At 51.4% G+C, this 16,423-nt stretch overlaps 4 protein-coding genes across 4 annotated transcripts; 3 read left to right on the forward strand and 1 right to left on the reverse strand.

The window, feature by feature from the left end:
• Positions 1-1,457: 1,457 nt before the first annotated feature.
• On the forward strand, positions 1,458-2,595 carry CCOS01_08965 (uncharacterized protein; the record flags this gene model as incomplete). The annotated part of the gene is made up of 5 exons (XM_060457125.1): positions 1,458-1,596; positions 1,651-1,843; positions 1,900-1,947; positions 2,076-2,347; positions 2,408-2,595. 5 exons carry the CDS (start codon positions 1,458-1,460, stop codon positions 2,593-2,595), a joined length of 840 nt encoding a protein of 279 aa, XP_060311825.1.
• A 970-nt stretch (positions 2,596-3,565) lies between these two features.
• On the forward strand, positions 3,566-4,363 carry CCOS01_08966 (endo-1,4-beta-xylanase B; the record flags this gene model as incomplete). The annotated part of the gene is made up of 2 exons (XM_060457126.1): positions 3,566-3,621; positions 3,676-4,363. The coding sequence occupies 2 exons, from the start codon at positions 3,566-3,568 to the stop codon at positions 4,361-4,363; spliced, it is 744 nt and encodes a 247-aa protein (XP_060311826.1).
• Positions 4,364-5,016: 653 nt separating this feature from the next.
• CCOS01_08967 (beta-glucosidase) lies at positions 5,017-10,548 on the forward strand (the record flags this gene model as incomplete). The annotated part of the gene is made up of 5 exons (XM_060457127.1): positions 5,017-5,029; positions 5,104-6,226; positions 7,693-7,801; positions 8,037-8,229; positions 8,294-10,548. The coding sequence occupies 5 exons, from the start codon at positions 5,017-5,019 to the stop codon at positions 10,546-10,548; spliced, it is 3,693 nt and encodes a 1,230-aa protein (XP_060311827.1).
• A 4,850-nt stretch (positions 10,549-15,398) lies between these two features.
• Positions 15,399-16,147, reverse strand: CCOS01_08968 (uncharacterized protein; the record flags this gene model as incomplete). Its single annotated transcript, XM_060457128.1, has 4 exons — positions 15,399-15,519; positions 15,578-15,639; positions 15,729-15,986; positions 16,037-16,147. The coding sequence occupies 4 exons, from the start codon at positions 16,145-16,147 to the stop codon at positions 15,399-15,401; spliced, it is 552 nt and encodes a 183-aa protein (XP_060311828.1).
• Positions 16,148-16,423: the final 276 nt, after the last annotated feature.

Here is a 16,423-nt window from a genome sequence, read left to right on the forward strand (position 1 = left end):
CCCGTGTCTACTCTACCGGGACGGAAGGGGGGCGGAGTAGTCCGTTGTTATTGTCGTCGCGAGGAGACGGCAGAACTCCGCATCAAGGCGCACTCGGGGGCCGTTGGCCGAGATAGTCGCCGAAACCGACGCCGAAACCGAGCCCGAAGTTTGGGAAAGATTCAGAACTGTCCGCCGCCCCTCCTAACTCAGCCTTGCTTCGAACCGCATGAAGTCGGCGGGCCTCGAATGCGGTACCCGTGAGATACACGCCGGCGAATCAGTGCTCATGGAAGGGACTAGGCTTAGCCTTCTTGGTGCCACTCGTGGGAGGCGGAGGGCGTTGAATGGTTCAAACACGGGGTTGAGGTCTTGTCGAGGACGTCAGAGGTTGGGGACGGAATGCTTGCCGGATCCAGGTTCATGAGGATCGCGCGATACTTTAGGGCTGCAGATTGATTGAAGTACTGGAAGCTGGGGGCGATGTGATGCTTTAGCTAAGAAGCTTAGCCTCTTCGTTGTTTTGAATGACATATGAAGTCCAGTGGAAACCTCTTAGTGAAGGGGAGTTACCGGACTTTGGCGGTATGTCGATACTTCCGGAGAATAACATTAAAGGTGGACGGGGGTCTTGTCGATCCACGTGAATACGTGGAAGTGGGTTTGAAACTTGGGGGCTATGATTGGCTGTCCCTATACGTACGGCGTATTGATGCTTGGCCTACATAGCCGTGATCTCTAGTGTAAGCTTCTTACGGCCATTGGCTTGGCTGTAATGCCGTAGACGGGAACAGATTGTTTCAGACGGGCCTTGACGTGCAACGTGGTTGACCGCTCGACTGAGCTCTCTAAATGGGCGGTGTCGTTGTATTTCTGTTGAGAATTCGTAGTTCGTTTCCAAACTCCGCGTATTTGAGCGTCTTTATGTTTGGTGTTGTGCGCTGTGGTAGGTCGCCATGACGTATCGTAAAGCTGTCTCCGCGTATAGGCTGGCTCGGCAATGCCTGAGCGGCACCGCGTTTCACTGGGAATAGATGCACCTATGCCTGTAGCCACCCACCACCTCCGCAAAGACAACCATGCAAAATGGTCATCATACAATCTCTGATTGGCTCTCAAAATATCCCGTGGAGTTGTAGATGGGGAGTTTGGAGCGATACCGAAATGTTCGGACGGGACGATCTGCGGACATCGATATGTTGGCATGATTCTGAATCAGGGGCGAATGGACGGGGAAACGACATAGCCCCGGTGTGAGGAGAGGGCTGGCCGTCATGATGTATGGTCACCTCTGGATAAAACGGAAATGAATATAGGGGGCGGGAGATGTACGTATAATGAGCTCTCGGCGTTATTGAATATAAATATGAGACCGTGAGAAGGGTTCGTCGGAAGAAAATTGGCAACAGACAGCAATCATCTCATCTTTCATTCGTTTCTTAGCTCCTCAAACTGACACCAATCTTCACCAACTCAAAATGAAGCAGTCTTTCACCTTCATCACCGCTGCTTTTGGCGTGGCCTCAGCCAATCCTCACCTGGCTGCTGCTCACTTGGCCAGCCCTCACTTCCGCAGAGCTTCCCCCACTGAGTGGACTCCTGCTGGACCTGATGATTGTGAGTACACTATCCTGATGAACCAAACCTAAGCTTCAAGTGCTAATTATGTAGTCCGTGGCCCATGCCCAATGATGAACACTTTGGCCAACCACGGCTTCATATCCCACGACGGCAAGAACCTGACGAAGGACGTTGTTGTGAAAGGTCTTCAGGACGGCCTCAACTTCGGGACCGATCTTGGAACCCTGATGTTTAACATGGCCCTTATTGCCAACCCAGAACCCAATGCCACATTCTTCACTCTGTAAGAAGCCCCTTTGAAGTCTTGGCGCAACGCACCACTAATTCAACATGTATCAGGGACCAACTTAACGTTCACAATGTCCTGGAGCACGATGCTAGCTTGAGGTAAGTTTAAGCTCTGCCCGTCTGAAGCAGAATAATGCCTCGACTCATTCAGGCTTTGGTTCTTCCTGTTCGAGCTAAGGAGCGACGAGTATATCCAGACTTGGACTACGCTAACACCTTGCCCACAGTCGCACCGATGCTGCCTTTGGCAACAATCATGTCTTCAACCAATCCATCTTCGACGAGTCGAGAGCCTACTGGACGAAGGATACCCTTGATGCGCAACAGCTTGCCAACAGCAAGTTGGCACGACAGGTCACCTCAAGAGCTTTCAACCCCAACTACACCTTCACTGCAACCGTGGAGAACTTCAGTCTTGGCGAGGTCGCTGCTCCCATCATTGTTTTTGGCGATATGACCGCCGGAACCGTCAACAAGACACTGGTCGAATACTTCTTCCGTAAGAGACACATCGAACATAGCTCCTTGAGACAATTGTAGACTAATATGTGGTTTGCAGAGAACGAGCGTCTTCCTGCTGAGTTGGGCTGGGTCAAGAAGGAGAACGCTGTTACACAAGAGGACATCCTCAAGGTGGTCGAGATGATTAGAAACGCAACTGTGCTTACCACAGGTGGCGCGGCTGAGGCCCCTCACAAGCGTATGATTAGGGACTTGCACACTGGCTTGGGCCTGCTGTCCCAGTGAGGCATTTGATCTTTGCACTGATCAGTAAGTACATGTAATTATGTGTACCTGAGCGCCACTTTCTCTTCACATGTTATTTATCATAAGGGATTTGACATATTAGCATTGCTCTTTCTCAAAGATGTATTCAAAGCAACATAACCAAGCATAGCAAGATTTCCTAAACATGCTGTGGTCCACAGCCGCCTGGTCAATGACGTGAGCTTTTAGACCGAGGTTTTGATCATAGACCATAGCTGGCTCATAGACCTAGTCGCACCGAATCTTATGTGTCATTGAAGTGCGGGCATAACGGCTCTCATTCTAGTCACATAATGCCCAAATATCGGTATCACAATCGAAAGGGTGTCTAAAGCTCCTTCTAAACGATTGAGCAAAATTCACAGGTCGCCGCCTGTTAGTGATTTCGACATTAGCGTGGATAGCATTTGACATCTCCTCATGAATACCTCATCCTGGGGCTTGGTAGGCGCGCCGAAAAGTGTTGGTAAAGAAGTTATCGAATCGTTATTACTTTGCGCGAACCCCAGCTTTTGACCCACAACTCTAACATGGGATAACCGCGAGAGATTCCACTCTAAGAAGCACCCTCTAGCGCGCCGGTGACGATGTGCTCTAGTAGACTAGTGCTAGGCTCCCATTGGTGGATTTCACCAAGGTTCATGTGAGGTAACAGTCTTTCGGTTTTTGATATGACGAGGTGCAGCATTCAAATCAAAACATGGGGGCCGGACAACCGGAGTAGCTGCTCATAGGTCGGTAGGTATGAACGTCGACACCGCATTGCGCGGGGTACCCGGGGTAGTTGTTGATATATATCTAGTGGCCGTTCCTGGGCTGAACGATTATTGTAGTAAGACGTGAGCTAAGACGCACAATCCCTGATTATATACTGTCCTTGGCGCAGCTAAGAAATATGAAGTCTGTTTTAGCATTGGCCTGTGGGTTTCTCCTCAGTGGTGCAGTCGTAATGTCGACGGAGGTCAACAGCGATGGATTTCTCGATGCCCAAAGAGTTGTGAAGAGGTAAGAACATCGGAACACACGTTGATAAATACTTCGTTCTAACAAATTCTGTAGACTCAAAACATCGCAAATCACATACTTCCCGGCAGAGAATTCGACTGGTACCGGAGTTCTCGTTTGTCCCGGAGGCGGATATGCCCGCGTGTCCATATCAAAGGAGGGCTACATTCCTGCGGGGTTCCTGAACAAGCTCGGCATTGATGCTTGGGTTCTTGACTACACTACTATTTCAAACGCAACGGCACCGCTCTATCCAACACCACAAAATGAGGCACTAGACGCCCTCGAGTACATCAGAGCGCAGAACCGCACCACCAAACTCGGGATTTGGGGCTTCTCGGCAGGCGGTCATCTCTCTGCCGTAACACTCACCAACCCGGAGGCTGGTCTTGATTTTGGCATCCTCGCGTACCCCGTCATTACCCTTGAGGGAAACTACACGCACAAAGGCTCGCGAGACAACCTCATTGGCGCCAATGCGAGCGCGGAGTTGCAGCACGAGCTGTCAGCGCAGAATCGTGTCTCTGGGACCACCCCGCCAACCTTCCTGTTCCATACTTTTAGTGACACCACTGTTCCTGTGCAGAACACGCTCATGTTTGCGGAGGCCATGGCAGTCTACAAGCGGCCAACGCAAGTGCTCATCATCCCGGAGGGAGGACACGGACTTGGCTTAGCCCTCGATGACCCTAAGCGCAGTTGGACACCCGAATTGGCGCGGTTTTTGAAGTATTCGATCTAAATTCTAAAATCAAATGTGTTCTTGGAGGCCTTAACTATCGCTGAGAACTGTGGTGGATGTGATATTGTCATCGAAGCAATCGATAGATTCTGAGCAATAAACTGTTACGCAACCAACGTTACGTGCTGTTCATTCTAAGGTGAGTGGCTCATCATTTCTTCCGAAATTTGGCCAAGAGACCCTTCAGTGACGACATATAATCAATCGTCGTGTTTGAAATTGCAGTTACTAACCGTTGCCTCCGAGTTCGCTCCGGACCGTTCATGCAATGATTCGAAAGTTTATGAGTAAGCAGCATTGCACCACGCACTGAACAAGGAATGTCCCTTGAACTCTGACAGCCAAATGACACGGTTTCTAGAATTGCCCAACGCTTCTGCAATGACATGCAGGCGTACCCTGGAGATTTGGCAATAGGGGTCGGCAACTGAGACGAAAAAATTTCCGTCAATGACTCTCGGTGATGGTGATGGCATTTCCGCTCAGGAGATGGTAGAATTCTCTATTCTCACTCCTGTAAGCGTTGATTTTCTTCATCACCACACTCGTTATCACGACGTTCGTCATTAAGTTGCGATATAATAGAAATCATTGCTATAGAACGCTCGTCTTTACACTTATTCCATGCTTGGCTTGTAGTGCCTGAGTTCAGAATGGCCCACTCACGTAAGTCAGCTCCAACTGCGCAATCCTCACCATGCCCACCGGCATCGTCGGAACGTAGCTGATCTTTAGACTAGATTTTCCCGCCACGGCCAACGAAAAGGTACCGGCACTCTTCGGATGTCCATGTGTATGGAGCCATGTGCCGCTGTACGGCGATGCACAAGAAAAGCGCCGATATCACCATGCGCTGGCTAAGCCGAATGCCCCCGGCATTACACGACGTCTGCCCTCTGAAATTATCCTCTGCATTGTGGATGCACTATTCGATTTGTACGCCAAAGAGGTTTCTCTCGGTTATGAAAAGTATTGGGAGTCATCTTGTCTACCATATGAGACCGAAAAGATGTGCCCCTTTTGCATGCTTCCTCGCTTTGACGTTTGGCGAGACGTTGCAAACTTGGCAGCTTCGTGCCGCGCACTCTACGAACTTATCACGCCTGTGCTCTATCGGAGGGATGCGGAACAGAACCATTCTTCAGCTCTGCTAATCTCAGCGAAAAGGGGCAACGTCCGGGCCCTGAAGCTTGCGTTGGAAAACGGCGCAAATGCAGATGCGGACGATCACACAATGCCGCTGCAATGGACGAACGAATGCTTTCGGTATTGTGAGCATTGTGAGTACCAGGTTTGGTGGAGGGAGCCACGGAGACTCGACATGAGTGCACTGCACTGGGCGGCATTGTGCGGAAGGGAAGATGTCCTTGAAATTTTGTTGAACCACAAAGCCGGCGCGGGCCCCAACAAGAGGGCAGTAGTGCAGCCGGGACTGGATGCAGGGAACTATGGCTCGCTGCCGTATGTGGAGGACTATTGCGACGAATATAACGCCAGCTTTCCCTGCCTGGCGCTGCAGACGACGATGGGCTACAACCCCGTGAGCTCTCACGGAGCTAACGCCCTATACTTCCTACTAGGAACCGGTCGAATGCGAGCGCACGAAAAGACCGTGGATATGGCGAGGCTTCTTGTTGACGCAGGCTCTTCATTGACGACACACGAAGCTGCGGAGCTTCATGCTCTTCATCAAGCAGCTGCATACGATAACGCAGAGCTAGTGCAATTTCTCCTTTGCCAAAGGAAAGTCGACCCCAATATCACGGATGCTGCCGGAAATACGCCGTTACACCATCATGTCGACTCAAGGTTCAGGGTTGAGGGTGGCGCAAAGGATACAAAGACGTTATCACTCCTTCTGAAGTACGGTGCGGATCCCAACTTGCGGAACGTTGATGGGTTATCGCCGCTAGACATTTGCCTCGTCACGACGTTGCTGGGCGCTGACAGAATGAAACTCTCCGTGTTACTTGCTCGGAGCGGAGGGACGCTACGAGATCGAGACTTGGGCCTTCACAGGTCAAGGCTGACTGATGAGCAACGAGAAGAACTAAATACTGCATTTGAACAAGCTAGACATTCCGGGAGAACTGAATGGACCGGAAGCATTTGACGGCGTACGAAGATATATAAGTACAGTGTCTGGGGTTTTGCGTTCAGTAATAAACTGTCTGACGTACTTGTAAGCATGGGTAGTCGGTTCTGGTCATCTATGAATGAAGTCTTTGTAGTTAAATTTATCTCCTATTTCAGGCAAAGCTCATCGATTTGATATTAAGTGATTCCGGCCATTCCCTAAATTCTAGCAACCTTTCAACATGACCAGATATTTGTTGTTCGTAAGAATTACAGAACTCAAGGGCCGGCTGTGGAAGGCAGACTGAGTGGAGATAACAACTACTTACTCCGTACATTTACCACCGTTTGGCCCCATAGTTGTCGTCTGCATGGAAGAGTTTAGTCGGGCGTTCAAATGGAATTCAGGCCACTTTCCGATGTCGTTATTCTCTTGGATCAAAAGCACTTCAAGGTTGTCAAGTGATCGCCTTATGTGTCACTATATGAGTGGGTCATAGCAAAGTCCGAGACCTCTTTATGGCTTGTCTTCCTAGGTCCTTCGGCTCGGAAGAATCAGTGACGATCCTAGCATACTAGCCTGCAAGCTTGATAGCAACAACTATATTAGAGTGGGCAGACAGCATTTAGCTTCGATCCCTACTTTGAGAGCCAATGGGAAGAAACAAGCTTCCTATACATGTGAAGAGATGAGACCACGAAATACCATCTCTAGTTTGACCAACTTTGGGTCACATTGGGTCATCGGTACCGACACGTGGAACCCCCACCCCCAAGTGCCGGTCCGGCGTTCGCCCACAATCCAGCAAACCTAGGAAGTTCAGACTCGAGCCCACAAATTCCGTTCTGACAGGAGAAGCCTCCAATGGAATTGGCTTTCTGGCTCCGTATTGTTTCAATCGCCTGCGTTGTTCATCGGATCTGCACATCGGTGTCGGCGGCATTGGGCCGAACCCACGTCACGAACGTGAATCGCTGCCCCTTTTCTCGGTGTGGAGTTCAACCCTTTCGCAAGCCGCAGTGCGTGGTTTTCCTGTGATAGAGTCTTCGGCGTTTCTATTTAGTTGGATGACAAGCGGACGCTGGACGTCTGAGGACGCGTCTCCAGGAGGCCAGAATGCTCAAAGCATCTGGTGATGGACTGGTGCCGTCCATGCCATTCTTTATTGGGGTTACTAATACCTGTCTTGCCCGACGCCCGTAACCTACTCATTTTTCTCATACAACGGAACAAGCGGACAATTTCCGACCAGGGCAAGAGGCAACCTCGCAGCCTCGGATTTTGCAGCCGCCCCGGCAGTCACGCTCACCGAGCCCGGCGCCTGGATCCGACCTCCCACGGGGCTGTGGACATGGCTCGTCGTAAGCTTTGCACCACTTTTTGGCTATGTCCCCATGTCTTGTGACTGCTTGAGCCGAAGAAAAACCGATGCAGTAGAGCAAAGGGTATCATGGCGGTTGGTATAAGAGTTGGGTCTTGGCAACTATTGTCTAAGTATACAGAGCTGAACTCCGAGCTTGATTAGGGTATAGGTGCTAATCTGTTGGTGGTCATCGCCTAAGTCATTCTTTTGTCTCTGACACATTAGTCTTGCAGAATCGAGAAATTGCCCCTTTCAACACACCCGAGTCATCCTCCCTGCTCTACTTCTTAGGTGGGACAGCACCTTCTCCAAAGATGTACCGCCCATCAACCGCCTGGGTTCTAGCTATACTCACTTTTGTGACTGGCACCTTGACCGAAGATGCTTCGGCCAACTACACAGAGCAGCTCCTGAGTTCTGGCACGAGTACGTCTCTTGAATGTGCCCTCCTTACTTGATGATGAGCAAACGCTTACAAATATGTCAACAGTCAAGCTAGGAGCTTGGCAAGATGCCTATGACAAGGCATCGGCGCTTGTATCTACGCTCACGACCAAGAAGAAGATTTCAATCGTTGCAGGTGGTGATGGAGGCAACTGGACCGCGTTACACAACCTTGACTCCGCTACCAACCCTCTTACCTACTTCTACGTCACGACATGGCCCGCCGGTTTGGCGATGGCTATGACATGGGACACAGCAGCCGCAGAGGGCCAGGGACATGGCGTTGGTCAGGAATTCAAGGGAAAGGGTATCAACATGGCCTACGGACCTACACTGGAACCTCTCGGACGCTCGGCTTGGTGCGGTCGTTCTGGCGAGACGTACGGCGTGGACAGCTATCAGGCTGGAATTATGGCCGGCGCAGTCGTGAAGGGAATGTCATCTGCTGGTGTGACAGCTAGTGCCAAGCACTTTATCCTCAACGAGCAAGAGACCAATCGCATGAGCACTGGCTCTGGTGGTGGCGGCATGGGAGGAGGCGGATCTCCTCCTGGTGGATCGACCAACTCGACTTTGACGGCTCGGCAGACATCGTCGACAAACACTACAACGAATGGCACGACATCCTCCGACGACTCTGGCTCTTACACCATTACTATTGGTGACAAGGCATTCCATGAGACCTACCTCTGGCCCTTCTACGACACAGTCTACAATGGTATGGGTGGTGCCATGTGTGCCATGAACAAGGTTAACGGAACATATTCGTGCGAGAGCCAAGACCTCCTCGCCAAGTATCTCAAAGTTGAGCTCGGGTTCCCTGGCATTGTGTCTGCCGATGTTAGCGCGCAGAAGACGGGTATCAACGCCGCAAACGCAGGAATGGATCTCGCCTCGAGCAGCTACTGGTCAAACGAGACGCTGGGCGTGGGCCTCACCAACGGCAGCTTCAGCTCTGAAAGACTCGACGACATGGTGATTCGCAACATGATGGGCTACTTCCACTTGGGGCAGGATAACGGATATCCCAGCCTGGCGGGCGTAACGGACCGCGTTGACAACCGCGGTAACCACAGCGCGATGGCGAGACAATACGCTGCCGAGTCTATTGCCTTACTCAAGAATACCAAGGGCGCGCTCCCGCTGGTCAACAAGTCGAGCATCAGCATCTTCGGTTTCCATGCTGGCCCCCGATACGTGGGCGCAAACACCGCTCTTGGCGTCTACGACGGTGAACCTTCGACAATGCAAGGCCACATGGCTGTAGTCGGAGGATCCGCCATGGGTTCGCTGGCATATTTATCCACGCCGCTTCAGCTCTTCAACGAACGTGCCGCCAAGGATGGCTTCATGCTTCGTTGGTGGCTTAACGATACCTCCGAGACGTCCTTCAGCGGCATGCAGGGCTCCGGCACCGAGCTCACCGAGTCCACCACTGGAGTGGCTGAGGACTCGGATGCGTGCATTGTCTTCCTCAATGCCTGGGGCGGCGAGGGTGCCGACCGCACGGAGTTGACCAATGCCGGCCAAGACACGCTCGTGAATACCGTCGCCGACGTCTGCAACAACACCATTGTGGTGATAAACACTGTTGGTCCTCGCTTGGTTGATGCCTGGGTTGAGCACGAGAACGTCACCGGTGTGTTGTATGCTGGAGCACTGGGCCAAGAATCCGGCAACGCAATTGATGACGTTCTCTTCGGCGCAGTCAACCCTTCTGGTAGACTCGTCCACACTATTGCTAAGAATGAGAGCGACTATAACCCGGATACGATGATTAGTGAGACGGAGTTGAACTTGGATTATTCGGATGGCAACTACATCGACTACAAGTACTTTGACCAGTACAACATCACGCCTCGGTACGACTACGGATACGGCTTGTCTTATACCACTTTCGAATACTCTTCAGATGTCATGGTTGAAGCCTCCTCCAAGCTTACCAGCGGATTCGCGACTGGAGACAAGGCAGTCGGTGGCCGCGAGGATCTCTGGGATATTGTGGCAACTGTCTCGACCAGCATTACCAACACTGGTTCTCTGCAAGGCGCCGAAGTAGCCCAGATGTACATCTCCTTCCCCGAAGCAGCTGGGGAGCCAGTCAGACAGTTGCGTGGGTTTCAGAAGGCTGTGATCCCTCCTGGAGAGAAAGCTGACGTAGCTTTCCCTCTGAGACGGAGAGATCTGAGTGTTTGGGATGTTGTCGGACAAGAGTGGAAGGTTGAAAGCGGAGAGTACGCGATTTACGTTGGCTCTAGCAGTAGGAACCTCAAGTCTCAGGCTACCTTGAGAGTTGAATAAAAGGGTGGATGGAGTGTTTTCATATAGTTGTTATGCACATGTTTGTATCTTGTATTCACAATGGCAGTGCCCAAAGCTCAATCTCAATAAGTACGTTTAGCTGGGTTCCCATCTCTTTGGTCTCTAGACACCAAGGATTATTCAATATTTTGATGAGAAATCTGTTCTTGAAATCTCTCAATAACCTACCTGCCCATTTTGATATGGTCTTGCGGTATGCTTGTCACCCGAGCTGGTCTTGCTACGGCTATTTCTCTCTCCATACGTGGCCAAGGCAACGTGATCACATCATCTACACATCTCACTTTAACGAAGCGCGCGGCTTCAAGAAGACTGATATCAAACTCCTGGAATACTGACCAAACAGAGATATCGATTGTTAGGCAAAGAACCGAGGTGTGACAAGTTAAACTTGATTGGATTGCGCTGTCATAACCCCAGCTTGACGCCTCATCACCATTGTGTCACGATCACATCAATTGAGCGAGTCCTGAGCTGTCACAAATAAGCTGTCAGCATCCATGATGCCTGTGCCTCTACAAAAAAGCCCCCATACAGGTAGCTTGGGTCTTGTGATCGACATCCCGCAGAGCTAGATGCTTGCTCAAGTGCCTTGCGAGACTGGGCAAGTTTGTGGCTGACTGACAAGCCGGGCGATGGATAGAGTTCTCACGTAAGATATCCCCTCCATCGACTACGCAATCTTGGTTCTCCTCCTGTGAGGTACATGGTAGGCTATGCACCCCAAAAAGCGACACCATCGCCAGTGTTTCAAGCCCACTCACAAGCACTTCTATATACCATGCCGCGTAATGACTCCATTCTTATCATGAAACAGCCGAATTCTCATGTCAGCAAAGTCACGGCGAGGGAAAAGCCATCACAGTCCCACTGCCGTCTTGGCTTGCAGAATATGTGACGACAGATCGAAAGAAGGGGAAGTAGGTGTGCAAGCCTATCTCCTCTCCTAGACCCGGCGCCATCGTGCTGACAAGCTGACAAGATGTGGAATCTAGAATCAACGAAATCGCATCGTAACCCTGTCACCCGCCGTGAGAGCCCTAGCCTACACCAATGCCGGTTTCTAATCCCCGGTATCAAACGCAGCTTGAGCTTTTCCCTATGCCTACGTGTAGTTTCGAGATTATCCTGGCTTGAATTGTGAGGTACTTGAATGGCTTCCGAGCGCCAAGTCCGAGGCGTCCAATGAGTCACAGTGACTCGTAAGCAGAGATGCTCGCTAAAGCGGGCGTCTGGATCCCAGCAGTTTCGAACGGCATCACACAGAAGTGGCGTAATTGTTTGAAAGCTCGCTTCTCCAATAATGTGATATCAAGATAAACTATCGACATGTTTTGTGGTTTTCATGAAGAACCGCCACAGGGGCTGTTGTTCTCAAGGATACAAAAGTCAACCACAATGTGAAGTCTATGGCGGTGAAGACCTCAACTAACCATCAGTCATGTGACATTTAACGGAAGTGGAACGTCTGATGATCATGACCTGCTGACTATTCATCTTCCACGGAGACTAAGAACCACAAAACCAACGATAACAACGAGCTCGGTGAAGATATCACATCTCCCAGCCCACTGGCAAACGATGTACAAACACTATGTACCTTCAGCAAAACCATTCAGCATCTCTGTCTCACAGCTAAAGATGGGTCAGCCTATAAATCCGAAATTCCGGCAGGCAAAATGATCAGCACCCACTCCCGCATCAGAGTGACCGCTAGAGTTCACTCGTACCTCCTTTGCCTCTCGCCCCCTCGTTTCTCTTCCGCGCCCTGTATTCCTCACAATCCCCCATTATGATGCTGCATGGCACTTACAACCCTCCGAGCCATGCGCTATGCACTCTACCTCGACACCGAGGCGCGAGCTTCGCGACTGTAGACACGCCTGTGGCGTGAAGGATCGCGATTGGCTCACCCCCTCCCTCGTCCGGATGCAATCTTCGTCAATCCCATGTAAGAGCTATGATCTGTTGCGCAACTTCTATCTCAGCTGGGTACGGGAAGTGGACGGGATGGCATAGAGCTTAGAAGGGAAAGAGTGTGAGCCTCACACCAACTCCAGTTCACCCCCCCCCCCTCCCCCTGCAACGGGCAAGACTCTTCCTCCTGTAGGTCTGCTGCATCGCCTAGGTGTGTTGTGAAGGTTTCGTATGTAAAGTTTGGCGTCACAGGAGAGCCCACCTCTATGCTGGAGAAGCCAACGGTGATCGACTTGCCAAAGTCTTGTAAAACTTGGCAGGCGTTGAGGGTGTTAGTTTGGCTCAGGAACTAGGATTTCTCGAGGCAGTCTCCAAGCTCTTACCCAACCACGGTCTAGGATTTTTCGGTGACAGAGCTAAAAAGGCAACAAAAGCCACGCGAGGCTTCCAGCAAACCAAGACTCTATGTCCCCATGTCTAGACCACCACATAGCCGTAAGGCTGGCACTGTTCAAGGTGGTTGGCCTGACTAGTCCATAGATCAGCAACAAGTGCCGCTTGCAGGACCGGTGGTTGAGCTAGGCTGATTGTACCCGACAGAGGCTCAGAGAGCCGGACTGACAAGTGCTCCCAAAGTCCCATCAAGCCTTTGCTGACCGCTCGACCAGGGCAGATTTTGGATTTTTGCCCAGTTAAGTAGCGGTTTCGAGTTATGAGGGACCGAAGGCTTGAGCTTCGTGCGAGGCGTACCGTAATTCTGACGATAGTGATTACGCCAGGGCCACTAGATATGCCTATCTGATTTGCCTCGAGTTAGGATCAATCAACAAAGTTCGGCACCGCGAGAGCGCCAAATAGAGACACAGCATCGGAACTGTCACTGTAGCTGTGCATCTCACGCAGCCTGGCATATTTGCTGCCCTGTAGCCAAGGCCTGAATCAGGGGGCTCAAACCAGAAGGCTTTCTGCAACCATGCAGTTAGCATACATGTACTTACGGTGCCTACATGCACCCTGGAGAGTCCCGCCTCTATCTTCGTCTGCAGCATTAATGCCTTCGTATGAGCCTACGCCCGCTGCCCCTTGCCGATGTCAGCGTGCGTATGCATGTCTGTGGCGGCCGCCCGAGGCAGAAAGCACTAGTCGACAACTCGACGTTGGTTTGAGCGGGCTTTGGGCCCTCCCCGTTTCGTATTGCCCGAATAAGCAAATTGCCTTGATCCTGTACATGCTCACTTGCGGCACTTACCGTTGCCATGGCTTTGCAAATTGCAGGGATCCATTTCTCCATGCCCCGAGGATTTACGGAGAGATGACTGGAACCTCATAAGCAGGTTGTAGGCTGGGAAGTACCGGTAATATGGAGGGGCTGGAGTAGTGTAAGCCACGCCCAGCTTGAGAGGCAGAATTGGCCATGTAGGAGCCTCATCACACCCTTCAATATTCATGAACTGTTAATTCGCCTGTTGGGTAGAAGCTAAGCTACGGCTTCTCGAATCATGAAGAAGTAAGTTGTAGGAGGGATTTAGCAGACGTATTAAGCGCTAGCTACGTTATGCACCAAACGCTCGGGAGAGACTTCTAAAACAGGAACTCTTCGCAGCAGTGCTCACCAAGGCGTGTCGATTGATCGCCATCCGATTGACATCGGGTAGCACGCGGATCCAGCAGTCCGTGTCAGCCCTAATCTTCTCTTGGACGGAGATGCATGCCGCCTACCGTCTACTGTAGGATGTTGGGGGTGTTTCTTTGGCCTTGTGGACTACGACGAACGTCTCGGCAGCATACATTCCCAGTCTCCCAGTAGTGTCTCGGGAAGATACCACCATCAACACCATTTCCTGCAGGTTGGGGCGGCCTGTGCCATCCTCGCTTGCTGCTTCATGGAACTCCAGCTGTCTCCTTCACGCCACTCAAGTGCCTTGTCAGGCCTAGTGCTGACATGCGTCATGGCTTACGCTGCCGGGCAAACTTTGCGTGTGTCCCCCTCTCCTCGGGCCTCGAACGAATCAGGGCGTATAGAGATTCGCAGTATGCACTGCATTGAGATGGCCAAGAGGAAATCAGTGGAGTATATATGATCAAATTGTGCTGTTGGCAACATAGAGGGTTCCATCGCCGTGGGGCGGCATCTTCGGCCTTTAGTCGTCCGCGTGATCCTATCGCCGGCTTCCTTCGTCGACCCGACAGCAAGGGCCCAAACAACATAAATCTACCCAATTGACCCCAGTTGTGCATCCTTCGAGCATCGAGGTTAGCGGGGTAAACCGAATCATCGTAGGTTTTCTCCCTCGGAAGTCCCTAGTCCTTCGGCAAACAGCCGCTATGATCTTCCGCGCCAGATCGAAGCTCTGGATCTCTGGAGTAATCCTTGGCTTGGCCAGTGAGAAGTTGCCAGGTCTCATAGTTACACGCCCATGATCGCCGCCAAGGATACTGACGGAAATGCCCTCCACGGCAGCTTGTGGTTCCCCAGCAACTCGCCGGCCCACCAAGGCCACTACAGTCGTCTTACCTGCATATAGGTAAACCAAGTCGCAACCAAAGAGACGTAAATGAACCAATGACGAGCTGTTCCTTGGACAATGATGTCTTTTCCCCTAGTGGAATGCAACCTCGAAGCGTTGTCCCCACGAGAAAGGATGACAGCCGGCGCCGACTCCAGATAGAGAGAGCTAATGCAGCAGGACTGATTAGGACAGAAATTGCTTTAGAATCCCTGTCCTAGTAATGGGTACCATCTTGACTTGGGGGTATATACAGACGAGTCGGTATATGAGGACAGGCTGGTCCGGGTGGTGGCATGGAGAATCATGTGCTCCGAGTGGGCTGACGGTCATGAAATGGCTGCGGAACCGGCGATTGTGCTTGTACTGCGGTCCCGTCTTTCGGGCTTCGGTGGTGAATATCTCTCAACTACCCGGCATGCCTTTCGGAACTGATGGAAATAGGTTTGGTTGCTGAAGACGTTCCCGGTTCCTCTTTGCGATCTCCATTTGTCGCTTCTTCTCAAGTCGGGCTCCGAAGAAGTTCCTAAGCCGTGTTAGCTGAAGCCAACTTCGTTCATATAGCACGCCAAAAGAGCTCATACTTTTGAAGTGCGAATACGCGTGGCTCCTCTTCCGCGGCTGGAGATGGCGTTTCGGTGCCGTTCTTGAAGTTTGTTAGCCGATATCCCACAAAACCAGTCTTCCGATAGACTCAAGAAGCAACAAGCGGGATATCAAAGAGCTTGCCTTGACGCTGTCTTCCTTCTTCTCGTCCTCTGTCTTTTTGTCGTCCTTGTCTTTCTCTTTCTCCTTGTCTTTGTCTTTCTCTTTCTCCTTGTCCTTCTCTTCTTTATCCTTCTTCTTCTTTTGTTTGTCTTCGTACTCCTTCTTCACACGCGCAACCTCGTCCTCGAGAGCCTTCTTCTTCTTCGCTTCAACGGCCTCTTTGTCGATGATAGGTGAGCAGAAGTTCTTGTCTTTCAGATGACTGGGGCAAACGTAGAAAAAGTCCTAAAGATCGAGTTAGCTGCGCATTTCAGGGAAGAAACTATGGGCTTTACCTTATTTTCGGGAGCGACCAGGACGCTACTTGTGGCACGGTAGCAGACATCGCAGCCCTTGGCCGCCGTTTCCGCGACCTTGCGGTGAGTGTAGATATTGGAGAATGACATGGTATCGCTCAGCAGTGTATGATTATTTGGGAAGATTAGGGCGCTGTTGAAGGCTCGGTATCCAAAGCCTACCCCATGGGCGGAACTGGCGTTAGCAAGACTCGAGGTTGGAGGTGCAAAGTCCGTGATGTTGCCTGACCTCCGAGGAAAGGAAGCTGTGGGGCACCCGGCAGTGACTTACCTAATGTGCTGTTCGGCTGGTGACAGCAGACGAGTGGAAACCGCGGGGTCAAGATGCGCGCCGAATCAGTGCCACTGCATTTGGGGCCTTGGGCG

Source organism: Colletotrichum costaricense (genome assembly GCF_030867565.1).
Source record: "Colletotrichum costaricense strain IMI 309622 chromosome Unknown Scaffold_9.1, whole genome shotgun sequence".
NCBI lineage: Eukaryota > Fungi > Ascomycota > Sordariomycetes > Glomerellales > Glomerellaceae > Colletotrichum > Colletotrichum costaricense.